Source organism: Danio rerio, chromosome 17, assembly GCF_052040795.2.
Source record: "Danio rerio strain M-AB ecotype USA chromosome 17, GRCz13ab, whole genome shotgun sequence".
Taxonomy (NCBI): domain Eukaryota; kingdom Metazoa; phylum Chordata; class Actinopteri; order Cypriniformes; family Danionidae; genus Danio; species Danio rerio.
In genome coordinates, this window is record NC_141037.1 from 49523499 (window position 1) to 49547830 (window position 24332).

The 24332-nt window shown below is 36.9% G+C and overlaps 2 protein-coding genes across 3 annotated transcripts in view; both read left to right on the plus strand.

Annotated features, from left to right (window-relative positions):
* Positions 1-15088, plus strand: part of pgfb (placental growth factor b) — a 57166-nt gene extending 42078 nt beyond the window's left edge. The window contains exons 2-7 of one of the 2 annotated variants that reach the window (XM_087291067.1): positions 4624-4660; positions 8014-8210; positions 8973-9052; positions 9233-9262; positions 9343-9405; positions 11983-15088. In XM_087291067.1, coding sequence (XP_087147193.1) covers positions 4624-4660; positions 8014-8210; positions 8973-9052; positions 9233-9262; positions 9343-9405; positions 11983-12004 — 429 coding nt within the window. In that variant the 3' untranslated portion in view covers positions 12005-15088. Of the gene's footprint in view, positions 1-4623; positions 4661-8013; positions 8211-8972; positions 9053-9232; positions 9263-9342; positions 9406-11001 lie in introns of both variants that reach the window. The other variant, XM_087291066.1, reaches the window with a different exon arrangement.
* Positions 15089-16502: 1414 nt separating this feature from the next.
* Positions 16503-21403, plus strand: cipca (CLOCK-interacting pacemaker a). The gene is made up of 4 exons (NM_001327903.1): positions 16503-16664; positions 17140-17255; positions 18240-18409; positions 20518-21403. The coding sequence occupies exons 2-4, from the start codon at positions 17210-17212 to the stop codon at positions 21397-21399; spliced, it is 1098 nt and encodes a 365-aa protein (NP_001314832.1). The 5' UTR covers positions 16503-16664; positions 17140-17209; the 3' UTR covers positions 21400-21403.
* The last annotated feature ends 2929 nt before the right edge of the window (positions 21404-24332 follow it).

A 24332-nucleotide genomic window follows, 5' to 3' on the forward strand; every position in this document is an offset into this window, starting at 1 on the left:
AGTCAGAGTTTATTCAGCAAATAAGCTTATTCGGGAAAAGTCCAAAACCATCTCAAGCAAAAAATAAACAAAATTTTTGTAAATTAAAGATTTGTTGTTTATAATTTAGCACTTCCACGACTTGTTTCTTTTATATTAAATATTTTTTGTTTGTTTGTTTATTTAACATGGACAATACCTTTGACATTGATATACAAAGAATTAACGCCGCGTACATAGAGCATATAGCTAATTTGCAGCCCTCGTCCCTGCTTAGGCTTTACTTAATAAAAAATAAATAAAAATCTACAACCACTACAACTACAGCTACAGGGCTTGGTTTGCTTGCAGGACTCCTAGGGCAGCTTATACAGTAGGTACTGCAGCCCGAGCGATTGCGGGAGCAAAATCTCAGGCCTGGGAAAAGTTCGGCAGACCATGGAGGAAGACCATCGGTTGGCCCCAAAGAGACTCTGGCAAACCGTCCGGCGCCTCAGGAGAAGAAAGCAGCTCCACATCGACACTGTTTTACAGTGGGGAGCTGTTGATCTTGACTAGGGATGTGGTTGGACGGTGAAAGGAATACTTTAAGGATCTCCTAAACCTCACTGACATATATTTTGTTAAGGAAGCAGAGACTGGGGATGCAAGGGTGGACTCCATCACCCATCTGAGTTCACTGAGGTAGTTTGCAAGCTCGGCAGTGACAAAGCAGCAGGGGTGGATGAGATTCACAATGTGCATCTTAGGTCTCTAAATGTTGTGGGGCTGTCTTGACTGACACGTCTCTACAATATTGCATATTGAGTTCAGGGACAGTATCTCTGGACCGGCCAACTGGGTTGGTGGTTCCCATTTTTAAGAATGGGGACCGGAAGGTGGGCTATAGGGGGGATCACACTTTTCAGCCTTATCGGAGTATGCCCTAGCATGTGATTTGTGGACTTGGAGAAGGCATTCGATTGTGTCCCCTGTGGCATTATATGGGGTCAGAGGCGCTCTGTTAAGGGTCGTCCCTGTATGAACAGAGTAGGAGTCTGGTTCGCATTACTGGCAATAAGTAAGACTTGTTTTTCATTGCATGTTGGACTCCAGCAGGGCTGCTCTTTGTCACCAATTCTGTTCAGAATTTTTATGGACAGAATTTTAAGGCACAGCCTTGGGCTGGAGAGGGTTCTGTTCGGGGACCACAGGATTTCATCTCTGTTATATGAGAATCAGCACCTTCAAGTTCCAAGGAGGTTTGTCATTTCCAGGTTGAAGGAAAGTCTTCACCCGAGGGGGAAGAGTTCCAAGTATCTTGGGGTTTTGTTCACGAGTAAGGGAAGGATAGAACATGAGATTGACAGTATTGGCAGCAGTAATAAGGTTGATGTACTGGTCCATTGTGGTAAAGGAGGAGCTGAGGTAGGTGTTCCAGGCATGTCCCACCGGGAGGATGCCTCAGGGAAGACCCAGGACAGGGTGGAGGGACTATGTCTCTCGGCTGGCCTGGGAACACCTCAGAATCCCACCCGGAGGAGCTGGAGGAAGTGTCTGGCGAGAAGGAAGTCTGGGGGTCTCTCCTAAGACTGCTGCTTCCGCAACCCTTCCCCGGAAAAGCAGTAGAAAATGTATGAATGAATGAAGGAAAAATCTACAAATAAACAAAATGATCTTACAACTGACAAATATATGCAGAGCCACAAGCGTAAATTGTAAATTAATCTGCATACTGAAGGAAAATGTAGACCTGACCACCCTGAATAAATGAAACGTTTATTAAAATATCTTCTTTTGTGTTATAGACTAAAATAAAATAAAAAATGGAACCATTTAAGAATGAGTAGGTTTTTGAGTGATCTATCCCTTTAAACATTTGTAAGATGGACATGTCTGACTACTGCACTTTGGCAGCATCTTGCGCATGTCAGTCCTCTAAAAACACAGTACAAGTTGTATAAAAACACCAGTGACTATAACTATAACAACAAACATGGTAAATAATCCCTCATTTGAATTCTGATTAGTGGTCAGTGGTCGTGTTTGCATCCTAACATGAAGCAAATATTTTCAAAGTTGGCAAAACAAGCAAATATTCCAAATTGTGTATGTTTCCATACAGTTTTTAGAGTGGTTGATTGTGGTATTGGTAACCTAGTAACCAACAGTAAACAAAGCAAGATAATGGAGAAAGATGATTAGTGGCTGTAATTTTCACTACGTCAGAGTTTATGTGATTCGGAAAAGTCAAAAACCACCTAAAACAGAAAAAAAAAAAATAAAAAAAAATTGTGAATTAAAAGATTTTTATTTTTAATTTGGCACTTACATGACTCTTTTCTAATAAGATACTTCAAAAAGCACAATACAGGCGGATGGAAACAATTTACATCTGTAGAGTTTATAAAGTACATTTAGAAACTTTTTTGAAAAATTTAATTACATTTTTTTTTTAATTAAAAATTAGAACTGTATATTTCATTATTCAGGGTGGGCCATTTATAGGGATACCCTTTAATAGAATGGGAATGGTTTGTGATATTAACGTCCTGTTTGTGGCACATTAATATATGTGAGGGGGCAAACTTTTCAAGATAGGTGATCACCATGGTGGCCATTTTAAAGTCGGACATCTTGGATCCAACTTTTGTTTTTTCAATGGGAAGACGGTCATTTGACACATCAAACTTATTGGGAATTTCACAGGAAAATCAATGGTGTGCTTGGTTTTAACGTAACTATTTTCTCACAAGTTTTTTTTATAAGTTTCTGAACACTTATAAAATAAAGTGGTCAAATAAAGTGGTCAATGTGCTGATCATTTTGTTGGATTGTCAATGCAAACCTCTTCACCCACTCTTCACACACTGAAAGCAACATCGCAGGAGAAATGCCAGACAGGCTTCCAGTCTCCTTAGTTTCAGGTGCTGCACATCTCGTTTCTTACAAAACTTACAAAAGTTTGCCCCCTCACATTTACTAATGTGCCACAAACAGGACGGTTGTATCACCAACCATTCCCATTTTATTAAGGTGTATTCATATAAATGGCTCACCCTGTAGTTATCATCCTTGATGTGAATGGACCTTATAACAGTAATGAGAAAGAGGATCAATATCATTTTTTTTCAGAAGTTTTTCCAGACTATGAGCAATTAATACACTTAAAGCCAGTAAAATCTAAACCATTTCAAGTAGCAGATGACATACTTGCACCTCTCATAAACTGAAAGTTATCTTTATAGTTTACATTTTTGCAAACAGGCTTTCTAAAAAATCCAAATAAACTCATGCATCTCACTTATAGTCAGCAACTGCTTAGGAAATGGCCCATTAAGCTGTTTTAAGCGACTTTAATCAACGGGGGAGAGTGAAATCGAAGGTTCTGCACTCCCGAATGTGTTTTATATAGCATGAGGTTAATGGTAGCACTTTCTTTTACAGTAAATGACTCCGTCAGTTCCCTCCATTCAGACTGAAAATCGCAAACGCAGTGACCACATTGACCCTGCCGGATTTCCCTTCCACTTTCACAGCCTTGCCTTTAAATTCTAGACTCGTAAAGAGACAAAGTGAAGTGTGTAGATCTTTTTTTATTGCCTGATCGTGACCCTAGTTTTTTCATTCATCTAGAATATACAAGGCATGTCTGTGATGTAGTGCATACTCTGTAGAAAATGCAGGGTTTCACACAATTCCTTCATGTTGTCCCAACAAAAATCGATGAAGTTAAATTAACAAATTTAAGTGGATTGAACATAAAACAATAAAGTTGTTCCCCCCAAAATCTCAAGAATTGTGTTGTTTCAGCTTATTATTATTTGACTTTCAGATGTGGAGGTCGATAGATTTAGCCTTTTAGTCAAGTATCAAATGTAGTTATCCTTTAGGCGCTGACTTAAAAACTGATTGTTGCATTTTTCTGGCTGATCGAATAAAAAATATACTGTTTATCCTAGGCTCAATTGAAAATAACCGCAGGGGGAGATGAACCGCTGGGAAAATAAATAGCTGAATCATATTCTTCAGGAAGCAGATTTTAAACTTGAACAGAATGTATTGTTAAATGAACACACACACACACACGAATATGATATGTCTCAGATTCTTGTTCTGGCACATGTTAGGTCGAGTAAATGTCCTGTAAAAACACAAAGGAGGAAACCTGTATTATTGTTTTTTGCCACTAGTGAGTGCTGTTGTTTAAAGCCCTGTCATGTAAATCAATGTTTCCCAATACGAGAACTGAATACGAATAAATAAAGAAACTATGGGAAGAAGGATGAGTAATATATTTAATAATAATAATAATAATAATTTAAAAATGCTATTTTTAAAAATATTTCTACACATTTTGTGTGTGTGTATGTATATATATATATATATATATATATATATATATATATATATATATATATATATATATATATATATATATATATATATTTTTTTTTTTTTTTTTTTTTTTACCCCAGATATCAATGACTTTTATATCTATTGAAAAAAGTTTAAAGTGTGGGGTTACTCAGTTAAGATCAACATTCTGTTATCAATCTTATTATTATTAACAATGATAATACTAATAAATGTGTGTCTTTTTATTCCCTTCATTTATGCTCTTTTGGAGTGGATTATAACCCATTTTTATTCTCTTTGTTTTAGAGTTCTTCGTTGGTCAATGTAAACAGCACTGATAAAGGTAAGAAAATATGGTCATGCCATGAAATGTCTCATTTTGCTACAATTACTTTTATAACTGTATTAAAAAGTACATTTAATACAATAGATGAGATTTAATGTTTTTACATCATATTGTATAACATATTTAACAGCAGGATGTACAAAAGTTCATTAAGGACTGTTCATTATACTGAACAATTAGTTATGTATATCCTCTATATTTTTCAAATGTAGAAGAGAAATTGACACTAACTCAACAACACCAACAGTAATATAAAAGTAAACAAATCTTAAATAATAATAATAAAAACAGGATGTACTCACGCACACACATACACACACTTCAGATATTTTTCATAATGGCTTTTCCAACAATTTTGTAAAGCAAATGTTTTCTGTATTAAGAAATTATTCTTTTATAAAGCTTTGAAAAAAAAAAGACCACTTGAAAACTCACTGGGTTTCTCTGGATTTATTAAACATGATTTTGAGTGGAATATTAATATTCTCTAAAAGTTTGATAGTATTGCCCTCAAATTGCAAATATTTAAAAAATATAATTTTTTCTACTTTTTGAAAAGGACAGTTGGTCAAATAACAAATGTTTCATTTTTTTCCTGATTGTTATTCAGGGTTAATATAAACTGAAACTAGTGTAATATAAACAAAAATAAATTACATTTAATAAATTACATTATGGGCCTCATTGTGGCATAGTAAGTAGCACGATCACCTCACAGCAAGAAGGACGCTGGTACGAGCTCCGGCTGGGTCAGTCGGCATTTCTGTGTGTAGTTTGCATGTTCTTCTCTTGTTGGCGTCGGTTTCCTCCGGGTGCTTCGGTTTCCCCCACAAGTCCAAAGGCATGCGCTATAGGTGAACTGAATAAACCCAATTGGCCGTAGAGTATGTGTGTGAATGCAAGAGAGTATAGGTGTTTCCCAGTGTTGGGTTATGGCTGGAAGGGCATCCGCTGCAGAAAACATACAGGATGTTGTACAAGTTGACAGTTCATTTGACTATGGTGACCCCTGATTAATAAAGGAACTGAGGGTGCACTCACATTATGCTATCCGTACCGTGCCCATGCCCATTTCCCGGATCGTTTGATAACTGTGAGTGCTCTGAATCGGGCTCAGGCATGGTTCACTTGGCCGGCCCTGGCCCGTTTGGAATCGGTATGCCAGGGCACGGTTCACTTGAGCCTGAGCCCGAAACTGAAGACGAGACGTGACTTTTACGGGACTGTTTCATATGGATTTATTATCATACTGTTTAATGAACCCCTCACTGCACGACAGCTACACCTTTAGCAAACCTCCTGATTCTTGCAGCATGAGGACTTTATGACTGGTTATGAGTATCAAAAGTGGCTGATCTGTTTGGCGAAATATTTGCTTGTCTAAAATGATATAACTAAAGAAATCTCCACTGTGCTGAGCGAGAGCGCTTGAACTGAACAGCGGGTCATCAATGACAGAAGTCTGCTTAGTTGCGAATGCAATGTGAGTGCGGGCCGTCGGGGGAGACGGGAGGGGGGACAAGCGTGCTTCGGCTTGGTTCAAGGCAACTGTACATAGTGTAAGAGTATGCCCTAAGCCGAAAAGAAAATGAATGAATGAATGAATTACATTTTGAACAAATGTTACCAGTAGTTTACAGAATGAAACAAAAATGCCATCAAACCTATAAATCTTAAATACAGACAAATATAACTTTTTAAAGAGCCCATATTATACATGAAATAGGGTCATATCTTGGTTGTAAGGGTCTCCAACAACAGTCTAATATGCATGCAAGGTCAAAAAACACTTTCATGGTCTTATAATCTGCATTTATTTTTATCTAATTATCCCAGCGACTCCTGTATGAATCGTCCAGTGATTCATTTGTTCCCAAACCCCTCCTTAGCGCGAAGCTAATCTGCGCTGATTGGACCGATGACAGTCTGTCCCGATTGGTCGACTGCCTTCAGTGAAATGACCAATAGCTAATCAGCAATATAAAAAGTAATCACAGTTCATACACGCTCAATAGTGTAGGCGTGGATTTTAGCTGCCACACACACACAAAAACACACACACACCTCCGGACGACAACGCTCCCGCTTCCGCCCGCACCCGCCAGGTTTTAGCCTGAGAACCCGCCCCGTTTTCTGCCTGCCACGACCGATCCCGCTAAAGAGCGGGGGAGAACACAACCAAAAATCACCCAGCTATACAGTCCAGACAGCCAAGCTGTCTGTATGAACGCACACACAGCACCAAGCACACAAAGCTCTCTCTCTCTCTCTCTCATACGCGCTCCCGTGATTTATTCGGAAATTTATTCCCGCGCCGCAGAAATCTGGCGTGGGGACAGCCGCGGGTATGCAGACCTCTACCACGGAGCTCCATAAACAAAGCAGCACGCGTCGCGTTTTTAACCTGACTTTGCACGCGATAAGAGAATATAGCCAGTTAACCTGATACAGTACACGCGGTTACAAGTGACAAATCACAACTAAATACATTAGCAAGCTAGAGTCAACGAGGCAACAACTTTAACCGCACGTACTTACACTTGAGAAATGGAAGAAACTCATCCTGACGTCCATCAGTAAGTTACTCTTTACTGATCCTTCCTTTAACAAACTCAGATGAAGTATTCTTTGTAGCATGTAGCTTCCAGAAGTTTCCAGTAGTTTCCAACTGCTTGGTTATAATGCTGATGTTTCATCTTTGGGTAGAGACTCGATATAATATCCATCTGCAGTGTGACTTCAATCGACCGGCATATTTGTGTGCATGTGTTTGTGGGTGTGTGTGTGTGTGTCTGGGTTTCTGCGTCAGAGGGCGGGGCCTCAGGTTTGAAATCTCCCGGGTTTGCGCGTGCACGTGAATAACTTGGTTTCGTTCGTACGTCATGGCGAAACACCTAATGACTCGGTATCAAGGCGACTCGTTTGAAGCACTACGAGTCGACTCTTTTATAGATGAATCAACCATTTTAAACACTGTATTCTTACAGATTTAAGCCTTAGCTGGATACTTCACTTCACTTAGAGCTGTGTTACACACTACATGGAGGGGAATTTTTAAAAACCCATAATATGGGCTCTTTAAAATATATTTATTGTTTTTAAACTGTAGTTGGCTTAACCAATTCTTGTCTAATGAAACATATCATGATTTATTATGTCAGAATGTATATTTGTCTGTGTGTGTGTGCCAACTATCTAATCTAATTAACTGAATAATTTTAACATGCTAACAATTGATTATCAGTTTATACTTGCTTTGCAGTGTTTATTATGTCCATATACACTTTTGTAGGTATAAAAATGTAAAGTGTATACATGTTTTCCTCCTGCCTTTTCCATTTGTGCTGCAGTGATGCTGTTTCAGGAGGTTTGGGGGAAGAGCTTCTGCCGCACTATAGAGAAGCTGGTGGAGGTGGTTCAGGAGTACCCAGGGGAGGTGGAGCACATTTTCAGCCCCGCCTGCGTGCCATTGGTCCGTTGCGCTGGTTGCTGTGGCGATGAGAATCTGGAGTGTCACCCTACGCTCACTTCCAACACCACCATGCAAGTAAGGACAACAGTCTATGCCGGTATCTATATCTAAATCTATAAACCTCAGATTAGTTTTCTGATGAAAAGGTGCAAGAGTTAGTGATAAGTTTCTTTTGGATAAAGGTTATGTCCGAGTGAACTGAAAGTTGCTGAGACTTTTATTTCAGTATGTTGAGGTACTTCCGGTCCCACTTTATATTAAGTGGCCTTAACTCAATATGTACGTACATAGGAATTAGTAGTTACAATGTACTTATTGTGTAAATACATGTATTTACTGTGTACTTATGCTTGATTAAATACATGTATGTAGTTACATCTGTAATTAACTTTTGTAATTACATTTGTAAACACACTGTTGACCATCCCTTACACCTTAACCCACCCTTAAACCTACCCATGCCACCAAACCTGTCCATAACCCAACCTCTATCCCAACTCAAAAGCACCACAAGTGTTCTCAAATACATTATAAACACAGTAAGTACATTGTATTTATTTTTTTGATGTAAGTACATAGTAGTTAGGGACACTTAATATAAATTGGGACCGTACTTCCAACTGAAACAGAATATTGAGTAGGGGGCGGGGCTTTCTTTTTGCACATCATTGGCTCGAGTAAACCAACACAAAAATACAGTCATATAAATTACAGGAAATGTGGAAATATAAATAAAAATTGCATCACTGATGTTGGATGGGTTTTCACTAAATTCAAAAACTTTGTTTGTCAAGCACGTAGTTGGGGTGGATATTAATAATATTATGACTTTTTCAGTTATTAAAGATTAAGCCAGCAGAGCAGGGCCAGGAATATGTGGAGATGACCTTTGTGGAGCACAAAGCCTGTGAATGTAGGTAAGGGAAAACATCTATTCAGTTTATGTAAGCACTGTGTTTTGCATTGCGATGCAGCTTTGGGTTGTCATTATAAATAAAAGTATTAAACATAAATGAGGAATAAACTGCATGCTGAACGGAAATAGAGGTGTTTTAATAGTCCCTTTGCTTTCTTTTCTTTTACATTGTGATTCCAAGACTAAGAAAACCTACAACAAAACAAGACAGGTAACAAGTTGTGCTACACTTACGCATTTTTGTTAATATAGGATATAGACTAAATGGAGTAATTGTTTCTTTTGTTGTAGATGGAAACCCAGAAATAGAGGGAGAAAAAGGAAGGAGAAGCAGAAAGCCAAAGACTGTGACCGGTAAGTAAAGCGTCTGCTAATAGTTTACCGTATATTAGCATTCAGCTAAGCTAACAATGCTTATCACACTTACTGACCTTTCAAAATATCCAAGGATATAAATAACATTTCTACAATTTTCATGAATAAAAGAAATATAATATGTTATTCATTTAAAGTTATTGTGCTGTACATCTTGGTCTGTTGTTTTAGACTATTTTAATGTTTATGTTGTCTTCATTTTAAAAAAAATGGCGGTCCCCTAAGAAGTTTACTGATGCCTTTGTTGTGAATGAAAGAAGAGACAAACCAGGAGAAAATTTTGGGTATTTTCAAAGCAGAATCTTTTATAACAACTCGCTATCTGTGTCGTTCATCCAAAAAATCTGAACTAGTGCAGCCAGGCACTCAGTTAAATACATTTTTATAGGCAATAATACATAGAGATGGAAACAGAGCATGCAAATGAAGTACATAATTTCCCCAGCTCTTATCTCATCAACATATAGAACATGTATAGGTGTTACTTCATTTCAGACTTTGCCCAATAGTCAGGAAATACATAAAGACAATAGTTAAATGTCTTCAATACTTGGCCAGCTATAGTTTTTCTAATGAAATGAGATTTATTCAAATTAAAGGGTATAATTTTTCAGTTAAATATTTGGAACTAATTTATATAAAATTCTATTTTTATATTTGTACACCTCCTTGTTACTTATGTCTGTGTCTGTCTACTTCTGTCAAGTGTTGTAAATGTAACGTGTGTAAACAAAGGTTGATTCTGTAATCATGGCTATTGGAACTAGGGATGCAATAGCACCCCCTGTACATCAGGCTCATACCCAGCAATGCAATAACCAGGTACATTTTCATAATCAAGAATGAGATTTGAAATTCTTTCAATGAAAAATTTATATAAAAGCATGTAGCTGGATAAATTCATGTCACTCACTCACAGAAACTGTCATAACCCAGGTGAGTAAAGGAGATTAAGAGGCTACAACCTCTGCTTGTCCATATTGACAGATCTAGTCATTATAAGCACTGAATTGTTGGACTTGTTTTAAAGGGTCATATCCTACATAGAGGGAAGAGAAACAACTGTTGGTAGTTAGCTCACAAAATGAGACACAAACTGTGAGGAGACCCATGATTTATAGTTTACAAAGTTAAAATGCAAAGATATAAACAGTAATTTAATGCCCTGCTACATTTGTTATTCGTAATTTCATATACAGATAACCACAGTTTATGTAATTATAAAGATAATCATGTTCATATAAACACTATAAATGAGGACTTTTCTACCAATCCCCGGGTCTGAATGCAGACTCAGTGCAGCAGGTCTCTTGCCCAGCGTTTTTCAACCATTGGCTCTATTGGTTATCTAGAGCAGAGGTGTCCAAACTTGGTTCTGGAGGGCTGGTGTCCATGCTTCCCTTAATGAACAACTAAATACCGTGTGCCGTGGCTGTGTCTCACAGTTTGGCAATGGCAGGTCTGCCTTGCCTTCGGAAAGTCATGAATATATGAGAAGCCGACTCTTCTCATAGGATAAGAAAACTCTGCTATGAATAATAATAAGTAAACGACATGTCATCTTTGCACTTGCAGTTTTGCGCTACATCGCTTTCACCCGGAGGAAACCCTTACAAACACGGGGAGAACATGAAAACCACACAGAAATGCCAACTGACCCAGCCGGGGTTGAACCACTGTCCTTGCTGGTGATTGTGCTAACCACTGCACCACCGTGACGCCTCTCCAGCCACTCAAATTCAAATATAATTTTTTATATCTTATCAGTGCTAAACCATTGGGCTATTTACTTTTTTTCTGCACAGCATAACATACCTTCTCATGGGTACTTTCAAAAAGCATGTTGATGGACTATTTTTTTGATAATGTCACTGTGAATATCATTATAGATTATGTGATGTCATATGATGAAATATTGTGTACCGTAACAATAGTTTTTACGTAGAAACATATGTCTAAGTGCTTTTTTTTTTGCAGTTTAAAGTCACCCAAAAATAAAAACACTTCCATCATTTATTCTCCCTTCACTTGTTCACCTCCTATTTGAGTTTCTTTCTTCAGTCAAATAATTCTGGTGGCTGGCACCCATCGACTTCCATAGTAATTTCCCCCCCTATAATTTAAGTCAATAAGTGCCAACAACCAGCATTCTTCAAAATATCTTTGTGTTCAACAGAAGAAAGATACTCATACCGGTTTTAAAACAAAAAATTATATGCAAATTTACGAAAACTAAAGCATGAATTTCCAGTATGTCTTTGTTAAAAAAAATATGATCCCAAGGCAATGTCTGTAATATAAATTTTGCATTCAAAACTGCTTATTTTAAAATACTATGAAAAAAACAAACATTTTAAAACTAGATTCTAAAACGTAATCTAAAATGAAATCTCCTCATTTTCAGTGACATTTTGATAAGAGCAAGTCTTTAAACAACACAAAGAGTGCACTGTTCTCTGATCTTAAGCACACATTTCCACTGATGTGTGTGTGTGTGTGTGTGTGTGTGTGTGTGTGTGTGTGTGTGTGTGTGTGCGTGTGCATGCTCTGTTACAGGTGTCAGCCTCCCCGCAGGTAAACGCTGTCTCGCCATGATGCCAGTCAATCACGCGCATCCGCCCCTCTCTGTGCGACCCTCACCATGGTCATCATTCACTCCTGGATCCCGCCACCTCTCCACACTCCTCGATCCAGGCGCAGAGCTGTAATGGTAGAGGGGCTTCTGTCAGCACACGGGGGAGCTTCCAGTCATCCATACCGAAAAACTGCTGCACAGCTCTTACTGAAGAAAAAAACAAAACAAAAAACAACAGCAGGAGACCAAACTTAAAATCTTAGACTGACGTCAACCCTTTGGACATTATCATAATAATATAATAAGATAATTATTTTATTGTTTAATAGTAATATTATTATTAGTAGAAGTAGCATAGTTACAATAGCGACCAGTCTTCCCTCTTATTTATTAAAATCCGCTGAAGTAAAACAGCTGCATTCCATGATTAGGGATCAACAAAGGCATTGTGTATTTGGAAAGAAGTCTAGAAGGAATCACACAATGAAAATGCCAAAGATGTTTTCATCTCTTTACTGCTATGCAAACTATATTACCCTTTAATTAAGCGAAAACCTCGTCAGACGCTCATACGTGATGCTGTGGTTAAAACTCCAGACTAGAGCTTCTGTGTGAGTTTAGCACTATGGCAAGCCTTTTTAGCATTCATTTTCCTTTGGCTTAATGCCTTATTTATCAGCAATCACCACAGCGGAATGAACCGCCAACTGTTCCAGCATATGTTTTATGCAGTGGATATCATTCCGGCCACAACCCATACATACACTCTCTCACTGACATTCATTCGCTACAGCATCTTTAAATTATCCAATTCACCTTTACCGTACGTGTTTGGACGGTGGGGGAAACTAGAGCAGCCAGAGGAAATACATGCGAGCACAGGACAACATGCAAACACACAGAAATGCCAACTGACCCATCCGTGTTTTTAACCAGCAACCTTCTAGCTGTGAGGCGATAGTGCTAACCACTGAGCAACCATGCTGCCCGCCATTTTAAAGTTTAATATTTTAAATACACTACTGTCTATTTTCACACTACTAGTACTTACTTTTTAAGATAGTACCTTTTCTATTACATATTCATTAGCTACTTGTACACATTCTTTAGGTACTGAAGTGATTTTTTTCATCACAGACCAATGGTAGCGCAAAGATGTTTAGGACCAAAACAAACTCCAAAATGTTTGCTGCAAAAAGAACTTTGTTTTGGCTGGATTTTGTTCAAAATGATGTAATTTCAGTTCTTTTTTTATTTTGTTTGAAGTATATCGGGGCCCTTACTTCTTAGATAATAGTCTTTCCTGATTAGCAATTAGTGCTTATTTAGTACATGCTAGTACACATGTATTGGTAGTTCTAGTACTTGTAGTAAATAAATAAATATAAACACGTAAATAAGTAATTAATTAATCTACTAAATAAGTAATATCTATAATACATACTAATATTAATCAAATAGGTAATAGGTCTAATGCAGGGGTTCCAAACTCGGTTGCTGGAGGGCCACAGCCCAGTACAGTTTAGTTCTAACCCTGCTTCAACACCGTAACCTTCATTCATATTTTTTTCGGCCTAGTCCCTTTATTAATCTGGGGTCGCCACAGCGGAATGAACCGCCAACTTATCCAGCACATGTTTTATGCAACGGATGCCTTTCCAGCTGAAACCCATCATTAGGAAAAACACACTTAACTGTAGGTTTCAAAAAAGCCTGAATCACAAAATTAGTTTGATCAGGTGTTTTTAATTAGGGCTGGAACTAAACTGTGCAGAGCTGCGGGCCTCCAGGAACTAAGATTAGCTGTGTCTGAAATCGCCTACTTCCATACTATATAGTACGCTAAAATAGTATGTCAGTCGAGTAGTATGTCTGGATTCATAGTATTGGATAAACAGTATGTGAGAAGTACCCGGATGACCTACTACATCCGACGAGATTCTGAAGTGCGTAATCAGATAATCGATACGCTATCCCACGATGCACCATGCAAGAATTTATGACTGGGAGTGAAGCAACGCAACTGACCTGGGTAGATCATGTGATGATGACAAATTGGCGCATGTAGTATGTCCGAGTTCTATTCATACTACTGACATTCTTACTGTATAGAATGTACTTTTCTAATGGCTGAATAGTACGCTTCAATTCAAATGCAGTACCTACTGAGTAGTAGGTGATTTCAGATGCAGCCTTTGTCACCTATGGCCTAAAATATCTAATATCTAAATACAAATTAATAATATTAGTGCAATTAACAAACAATAGTATCTGTTTACAGGTAATACTGTCTATCAAATGAGAACTAGTATCGAATAAAAGGTGCACATCTAAAAAAATAAGTTCTAGTACCTAATGAATAACTATTAATATACAGATAAATGGTAGTCAGAATGAATAATAGACCTCAGTGACACAAAAGTCAACAATAATATTTCATTTGTTACTAGTGACAACAGAATATTTACTCATCTTGGCTGAATAAATGTATTGAAGTATGTTTTATAGATTGATTGTTAAAACGGCTTGCCATATTCTTCAAATAAGTGGATTGACATACTGACCTCTAGTGGCAATAATGAAAGACTTAAAAACACTCGCAAAGTGTTTTTGGATTAACGTTGTCCTGAAAGTCATTCCACAAGAATATATATCGTTTAAATATTTACGTTTAGGTAGAAAATAAAAGATTTAATGTGTGCACTGTGTGAGGACAAAGACTTTGCTCTGAAAGGACCAGTCAACATGAAACGAGACAGACGTTCAATCATGATTTGAGTGAATGTTGATGCTTTTTATTATTCTTCTGTCAGTGAAAGTGAATGATTTCCTACACTTTGGACTCTGTAAAGTGCGGGAACTGAACCAAAGAAGCATTATTATCTATGCTGCTGACTGAGTGCAGGGCCCTAAATATAAATGCAATAATTTTCACTAAAGGGCTATTAATTGCCAAAGTATAAAAATGTTGTATGTTTCTAAAAAAAATACTGTTGATATGTATGAAAACTATACAAATTTAAAAGTACCTTTCGTTATAGAGTGACTATTGTTTTTTCTGATTATCATTAAAAATATTTTGTGAAACTTGTGGTGTATTTTATTGTTAATGTACTCAGTACTGTGTCAAAGTTTTAGGCCACCATTACATTTGTTGCTAGTGATGGAAATTACTATATTAGATACAGGACCACAAAACCTGTCTAATATTGCACATATATTTTTCTTTTATGCCAAAAATCATTAGAATGTTGAGTAAAGATTCTAATCTGTGAAGATATTTTGTAAATTTGCTACTTTAAATATATGAAATCTTTAAATCTCTATATTTAGGTTTGTTTGGACCCTCAGAATCCAGATTTTCTGATAGTTTTAGTTTTCTCCAGATAGTTAAAAATCTCAGCCAGTTATTCTAACTAACATTATACAAATATCAAACAAACTACACATCAATGGAAAGCTTTTTTTCAATCTTTAATCTCATTTCTCAGATTTCAATTTTCACATATTTATTTATTAATCACTCTCTTTATTATAGTGTACCAGAAATACAGATTGAAAAAAGTTTATTTATATTTTTGTTCTGATTATAATATATGATTAATATTTATTTAAAGAGGAAAAACGGCTGATGAAACACAGTCTTAAAATGGCCTCCACAGTGTCCAAATCTGAATATTATGAAGGCAGTACAGAACCTAGTGGACAGAAAAAGAAACATTTAACTGCATAAATTTAAAGAAGAACCCTGGTATATGCTGAAGGTAACCTGAAATTACATACAGATTATTTATGAATTCTTCTGGACAGTCCCCAAGTTTTGTTTCGTACCAGGGGAGTACAAATTAAACATTCATGTTTGCTTTAAGAGGGGATTTTGTTTTGAAGATTGTGTTTTTTGTTTCTTATATACAGTATTGTCATGTGTTGCACCTTGCCAAATTCTATGTATATTAGCGCATGACATTGTGGAATGAATTATTGGTAACTTTATAACTGACTTAATATAATTCTTATTATAATTTAATATTAATATCATAAGTTCTTAAGAATGCGTTTTCAGGTTAAAAGAATTAGTACTGGATGGATAAAGGGCTAGTTAATACCTTTAAAGAACTATTTAATACCGTATCAAACTAATTTACTTACTTTTTTCATTTTAAAACAGTACTAGCACGTGAATACTACTACTACTATTACCAGTATTAATATTAATAGTAATAATTATTATATTTTGTAAGCACAACTTGTAACGTACTTTTAATTCTGTGCCCTATTTTTGCATGCAGTGAACATTATAATGGGATTATTAAGATGATGCCGCGGCGCGTGCTGGATCACACTTGACACAGCAGTACAGATTTCACACCACATTTCAGTCACGTTTACAGTCGCAAGGGTTCAGCTCTGCGCCAATCAGAACGCGCTATGCAAATGTTAAGGCGGATCTTGCATCGTAAAACAAGTGACGTTTAGGCTGTTCCCCTGGTAACAGCCATTTAAGCCAGGGCAGGAGGCGGAGCGAAGTTTGTAAACTCACGTTGCAGTGTAGACGATCCGTTTTCCACAACAACAGAAATATAAGCTCAGTTTGAGACCGTCAACCGTCAGTTCGTTCACAGACTTCAGCAAGAAAGCGACTTCGAAAGAATATTTGTTATTGGTAAGTGTTAATAAAACGTGCGTTTGATATTGTATCGTGTGTTACTGTGAGAGTCTCGTGTTTAACATCGTGTATCAAGTGCTGCAGAAGCTTGACATTCAGACTCTGTTTAAAGTAACTTAACGTTAGATTAAAAACATAGTTATTGTTTTATTAATGCAGAATTTAAACTGTTAATATGTTTTTGTTAACACTGTGTTAGGTTATTATGGAAATGTTTACATGGCACTCTGCTTATGATTCATTCATGGGCTGTTTGTTTACTAACACAAAATTGTAGTAGTGCTTGCTAATTAATCCCAAAGCTATTTTTGTATTAATACATCTTATATTTGGTGTTTAAATGCGTACAACTGTCAGTTTGGAGCTGTATTTCACTGATATCACCGTTATAAATGTGTTCACGTTACAGTAGGCTATCATCTTTCATGGTTTTGACTTTCTTTTATTGACTCCAAGGCTTTGTCTTTTTCAGTCACGGCCTGCATCAGGGCTGTACAGATAGACTAAAATCAAACAAATCGGACCACCAGAGAAGATTCAACATGGGCAACAAACGGAAAGCCTCCAGTGACACCGACAAAGATTCAGGTTAGTCATTGACCTGGTTTTCTAGACTTAAAATTTTATATTCGCACATTCAGAATTTCTCCTTTATAATATAATTTCTGAAAAGTATTCTTTGCAAATTCCAAATAGTAAAATCATATTTAGCAGCCAATGACTATCAAAGTACAATTTTGTTCACTGTTAAATAAATAGTCCTGATGTTGTTTTCAATTCATACTTACATAAGATTTCCATCTGAATATTAGTTTGGTAAGTACTTTGGTAAAGGATATATGGAGCAAGTCACAAGTTGTCACTAAATTATGACTAAGTGCGACTATAAAAGCAACCTCATTAATTATTATTATTGTTTTAAGCAAAATGTGATGCCCTGATTTGACTTTCACTAATTCAGTGGCACAATTCTAACTAATTCCCATGTTACTGGCTGGATATATAAAACACAGCACATAATTAAGGGTATAACCCCATTTTTATGGGGGTAGGCTTGTATTTTAGAGGACTGTAAAAATACTCAAACTTGTCTTTGCAATGTTCTCAAACAATTATATTTACCAAAGTCACATTAGTGCTAATTTCGCTTCTGTCACATTCATATCGGATAGATGTCACATTCATAACGAAGCTGTTTTTCTTCATAAATACAAACATGTTAAATAATCAATTATTTTTGTTTTATAGAGTCAACTCTTTGGCTTTTGATGAGCATAGTTTCTTTTGGGTTGTGCAGTTTAATTTACAGAATTTCTACGAAGCATGTTGTATACTATAAACTCGCATACTTTTTTGGTCAGATCCATAACACATGCTTATTTTCCTAATTTAAAGTATAAAAAATGTTTACAGATTGATATTTTTCTAATCTGTAATTCTGTGGTTAATTCTGTGGAAAATATAAACGGACGTTTTAATATAATGCTAACATATACTTTCTCTGTGAATTTATGTTTTGAGTTTTTAACATCCATAACGCTGGAATTGCTCATGATTTTCTTCACACCGTAGATGCCAGCTCAGGATATTTTAGTGCTCTAGACCAGACAGACATTGAAGACATTGGACCAACTGGTTCTGCAGCACTAAACATGCCGACAGCTCCTCGGGTGCCTTTCATTACTGGCTCGCATCCAGGCATATCTCCCATGATCGTAATGAACAACTTTGTCCTCAAGCAGGTATGACGCACGCATATCATTCTGGATTTATCTTGTATTTGTAGTTGCTTTCCTGAGATATTTCGATTTTGTGACACTTGGGATTGTAGTATTGTTTTGGTCAAATTCAAAACTGTATTTATTAAATATGCTGGTAGTTTCAGGTCATTGGATCATTATTGCACTGAATACTCTTTGAATCTCAAAACATGTATAACAAAAAGATGAATATGACTAGAGATGTCTGTAAATCATTTATTAGCGAAAATCGTGAATTCAGACATCAGAAGCACACAGGAGAAATTCAATTTAATTTCAACACTGTGATGTATTAAAAAAATTCTAACGCATGTCCACATTAGCATTTTCATAAATGCGTTTAGTTCAAGCTGCGATGTTGATATAAGTGAGGTAGTTCATAACGTGCTTGTTTATTAAATTTCATTAATTTATTAGTGCAAGTTGTGGATTTTTTTAACGTAATGCATCTTTAATGTACAGCTGCTTTACATTTCACATGAGAAGAGATGTATCATTGCACATGTTGTTCATTTACTGCTTCTCAATGCTAGCAAGCGAGAACATGATGTTAATCAGAACGAGATGATTACTTTAAATATTGATTTATAAATATTAGTGCTGGGTCAATGACACACAAGGGTATCCACGCTGAAGACAAGGACGAACCTATTCATATGCCAAGAAATATTACATTTACACATTACATCTTATACATTTCTTAGGTTTTTAAGTTCGAAGTTTAGAGGTGTTCATACTTTACATTTTGTTTGATACAAAAAATTTGCTATTGCTCTCTTTACTTGATTAACTTTGAACCTAATTCACTTAATTAAGTTATTGCTGCACAATAAATAATCATATGATGAAAATATGAATCTCAGTCTGCATGCAAACTCCTGGTTCGGTTTGACCTGAAATATAAATCACAAATCAGAGACATCTAAATAATCCAAAAGCAGGACACAATACAGGGTGCCACCATAACAAGAACAGAATGTTCATGCATACCAGTTAAAGTTGTGATGTTCCTCATTACAGATCAATGCAGATGTCTAAAATCATTTCCTTGCAGCATATCTTCATTTGGTTCCTTTACACATTTTGTAAACTCTTTACATGATATCAGCTGAAACATAGATACAACATACTTTTTTATTTTTTTATTTCGGTCTAAGCCGAATAAACCAGCAGAACCAAAACCACATGTCAACACCCTAAACATATAATCTATTTAGGCGTTATATAGAAAGCTAACACATTATCCTTTTTTTTTTTTTTTTGGCTAACATGCTAGTCATAAAAAAGGTGTTTTGAAAATTGTTAGGGAGTAGCTAGCATAAAGTAGCTCAGCTATGCTTTTATTAGTTTGACAGTAGCTCAACTGTTTATGATATTATGTACCTTTTCCAGTAGCTAGCTATTTTCAGCAATTAGCAAAGTAGCTTTTTGACAGCTACAGTACATTTAGTGAACCTGCAATGGTTTGAAGCAGAAAGCCATTAGTGTATTACAGCCATCAATTCATAAAGTATTCTAACAGTTCTGACCTGAAGTAAAAATGTCCTGCAAGGACTTCAATAAAAACATTAAACAAAATATAGCTTTGTCCTTTTTTTTGTTTTTTATGGAGAAAATGCTACTATATCCCTTATCAATTAATATATATGTACAGTATATACTACATGCAATGCTACATTTATTGCAGCTTTGTACTTTGAATTTTGAAAGTTTGAGAAATTCGAAAACTGTCATAACAATACATTATTATATCATAATTATATTGTGTTGTTTTATGTATTACATATTTTACTTAAGATCAACATTTCTTTATATTGCCTTTGTGAAATAAGTTTCAGTGTAAGTAACTACATTTTAAGAAATAACTAATCCTGTTGCGAGCTTCTTTTTAAGAAGTGTAGTTTAACAGTAGCTTAGCTACTTTTTCTTGATGTGCAGCGGGTAGCTTATCAACTACAGTTTCAGAGCAGCTCCCCCAACATTAGTTTTGAAGTTGTCCTATGAGTTGCAATTGGCTCAAACTGTTATTGTGGATGAGAGCCAAAGAGTATGTGTCCGTTTTAAAAACATTTGATTTCTTCTTCTTTCAGCCGAACTCTACTGCGCCTGCTTTAAAACCTTGGAGCCTAAACACTTCATTAGATGTGGTTCCCCAGTCTCAGCTGCTTTACCTACAGCCTGTTGCTAAATGTTTACCCAGCGGTGACAGTACGAGCCAAAGCTTTGACAAGCAGAAGCATTCCAAAAAGCATGCTCCCCTGCAAAGCACCTTTCAAAAAATTGCCCCACATCCTGCTCAAGAACCTACAGTTGACCAAGGGCCTGGTGCCATCAATAGGAGGTCAAGCCACAGTCATGCTGGAAGACATCACCGACACCGTTATGAGGACAAACCTTTCCACAATTTCCCTTTGAAGCAGGATGTCTCTGAGACTTTTAGTGGTTACGGTGTAGACCCAAGTATTTCTTCTTTAGAAGAAATTGGTCACACCGTTGAAGACATGCATGTGAAAGACTCTCCGTCTAGGCTTTCAGATTTTCAGGAGCCCCATACCACCACTTCCCCGTTCTCTCTTTGTACTGACTCCTTCCTCGCAGCGTTCCCTCAGAAGTTCCCTAAAACTTCAATCAGCCAGAGCAGTGATGTGGAAAGTATCCCAGAAGCCCTCTCTCCAAGTTCCAGCAAACGCAAACGCTTTTGCAACACGTATAATATCTTGAATCGGTCAGGCCTGCTGGGCATCACAATGCGCACAAAGGAACTCATTCGACAAAACAAACGCTCCCAGGCCCAACTTCAGAGTCTACAGGCTCAGACTGATCTGTTTTTGGAGGCCATATGTAGCAGAGACCCCAAAGTCTGGACCAGATTGCAGCTCCTCCTCCAGAACTCTGGAAACAGTGAGGAAATGCCGGTGGACTCTGTAAAGGGTGTTGAGGAAGACCTATCAGATGTGGGCTGTATGGTGTAGTAGCCAGTTCAGATGTGCATATTTTAAACTGTATTCTGGCGATTTAGGAATTAACTTCTCTTTGCCCAAATGTTATTATGGAAATTTTACAATTTCATTTGGAAACGTCAAAGATTTGAGACTTTGAAGGGTTTTTTTTCTGCTTTTAACACTTCCTTTTGTGCACAATTTTGCAGTTTGAACAAGTATCATGCGAAGTTACAATGCACAAAGTTCACTCTATATCTTTTAACGCTGTTTCTGAACTGCCCCAAACACCTCTGTTGTAGGAGTTTTCTTTCTAAAAAGTACTCGACACACTATTCTGGATTTTAATTATTCCTACCCAAAGTTGCCCAAGTGGTTGATATACTGTATGTTTACACCAGACATTTGTGTGCTTAAAAGAAGTCTAAACATTGGCCTCTTGGCTAAAACAAGTAGCCCAAGATGGGCCGGCACGGTGACTCAGTGGTTAGCTCTGTCGCCTCACAGCAAGAAAGTTGCTGGTTCCATTCTCAGCTGGTCCAGTTGGCGTTTCTGTGTGGAGTTTGCATGTTCTCCCCATGTTTGCGTTAGTTGTATTGGATGAATACAAGTGAATTGGATATTCAATTGTATTTACTGCATAAAACATTTGCCGGAATTGTTGGCGGTTCATTCCGCTGTGGTGACCCTTGATAAATAAGGGGTAGATATGAAAGCCCAATATAATATATAACTATTTATATAGTTATAAATTAAACAGACTTCACATATGAAGCCATACATTCCTGATTATTTGTTTACTACTCTATTTTCAGACATGCAGTATTAGATTTTATCTGACCACACAAATTTTGCCTTGTATTAGCCAATACATACATATGTAGACATCTTTAAAGCACAGAAAAGTCTTGTTGGGTTGTCTTTGTGTTTCTCTGATTGAATATACAATATAGTATTTGACCGACATGATGAAGAACCTTTGTATTTGGATGGTGCGCCTTTTATAACATCTATCTGGAGTTTAAAAAGCACACTCCCAGAGTAATTCTGTAATGATTTATCATCTATAATCATTGAGGAATTTTGAGCGTACACTTAACAAACGTGGACATGTGAGACTTACTGTATATCACATCTTGTTAAAAAGCTTGGTACTACCCCTTGATAAGAGTCGAGAAATGAAGTTATTTCTTTGTGGGCTAAATATACCAAGTTTGCTATTGTCATTTCCCGTCTTTCGGATGAGACGTTAAACCGAGGTCCTGACTCTCTGCGGTCATTAAAAATCCCATGGCACTTCTCGTGAAAGAGCAGGGGTGTAACCCCGGTGTCCTGGCCAAAGTCCCTCTATCGGCCCTTACGATCATGGCCTCCCAATCATCCCCTTCCACCGAATTGGCTCGATCACTGTCTCTCCACTCCACCTATAGCTGGTGTGTGGTGAGCGCACTGGCGCCGTTGTCCTGTGGCTGCCGTCGCATCATCCAAGTGGATGCTGCACACTGGTGGTAGTGTGGAGAGACCCCCCTCATGATTGTGAAGCGCTTTGGGTGTATGGCCATACACAATAAATGCGCTATATAAATACACATTACATTTACATTTTACATTACATTGTGTAAACCATTTTAATATTATTATCTGGTGTTGAAAAACTGCTGTTTAGTGACTAATTAGATTAAACAACTTCATTTTACAACAATCTAATGTCATTAAGTAAGGTTTGCGGTAGTCGGTTTATACAATTTTTCACCATTACTTAACAAATCAACCCATTTTTCATCAGTAGCATTAGTCATTAAGGAAATAAGCTGCTTTTTTTCAATGTTCTTGAATTTGCACATTGTCAGAGCATCATTCGCAGAACTCTCCAGTCCCATTTGCACTTTTATGGATTTGTGCCTATTTAAGCCTGGCCTGGATAGATGCATCTATCCAACATCAACTCTTTCTTTTTCTCATTTTCTTTCTGAAAAAGCCGCAATCTAGTTGTTCATTTATTAATACAATTCATGAAGGAGGCCTTGGAACACTGGAACTGGAAAGAAAAAAAAAGATTTCTGATCAAATTAAACCAAAATGAATTTTTTTCTTCCATTTTTGTTCATCACTGTATCTAATGAATGCCTTTTTATAAATGACATATTTTGGTTTTTACTTTAAGAGATTATACATAAGTGCATATAAAATTAGTTTTTATAACAATTCTGCATAAAATGTGAAACTTGGAATCACCTTTGTGTGTATTTGAAATTAAATGTAACAATGTGTTTGTAATAAACATTTGTATGTGCATAATATGTTCTTCTCATGCATGCGTTTTTGTTCCAACGCTATCTCATGGCATTTCGTAACATTAGTGGTTAATTTGTATGTTTTCATTCGTACAATTTGCTTATCTGCCAATGACGGTTGGGTTTAGGGGCGGGGTTGGGTGCCACACCTCCTTTTTAAAATCCGATGAATTCATACAAATTAGCCACTAAACTGACAAAACGTAAAATAGTTACATTTCCTCGATCAGGCTGGTTTGTTCTTGTTATTGTCTATGGCAGTGTTTCTCAACCACGTTACTGGAGGACCACCAACACTGCATGCTTTGGATGTCTCCTTTCTCTGTCACACCCATTACAGGTCTTTCAGCTCTGCTAATGAGCTGATGATCAGAATCAGGTGTGTTTGGTTAAGGAGACATAGAAAATGTGCAGAGCCGGTGGTCCTCCAGGAACATGGTTGAGAAACATTGGTCTTTGGGAAAGACCATTGGAATTAAGGAGTACTATTAATCATTTGTGCTGGATAGGGTGTTTAAATCTGTTAACTATTTGCAATGCTTTGTGTAGTATTGTTCAGAGAGTTTACATTTACAAAGAAAAATCGGTTTTCTTAATTTTTTCTGTTGCATCCTGCTTTTCTGCGTACATACAGACTATTTGTTAGAGAAAGCAGGTACTAAAAAGCCTGCT

Coding starts and splice junctions, on each gene's coding strand:
- cipca (NM_001327903.1), top strand. CDS start 17,210: ATGGGCAACAAACGGAAAGCCTCCAGTGACACCGACAAAGATTCAG. Junction 17,256..18,239: donor TGACACCGACAAAGATTCAG/GTTAGTCATTGA, acceptor TTCACACCGTAG/ATGCCAGCTCAGGATATTTT. Junction 18,410..20,517: donor ACAACTTTGTCCTCAAGCAG/GTATGACGCACG, acceptor TTCTTCTTTCAG/CCGAACTCTACTGCGCCTGC.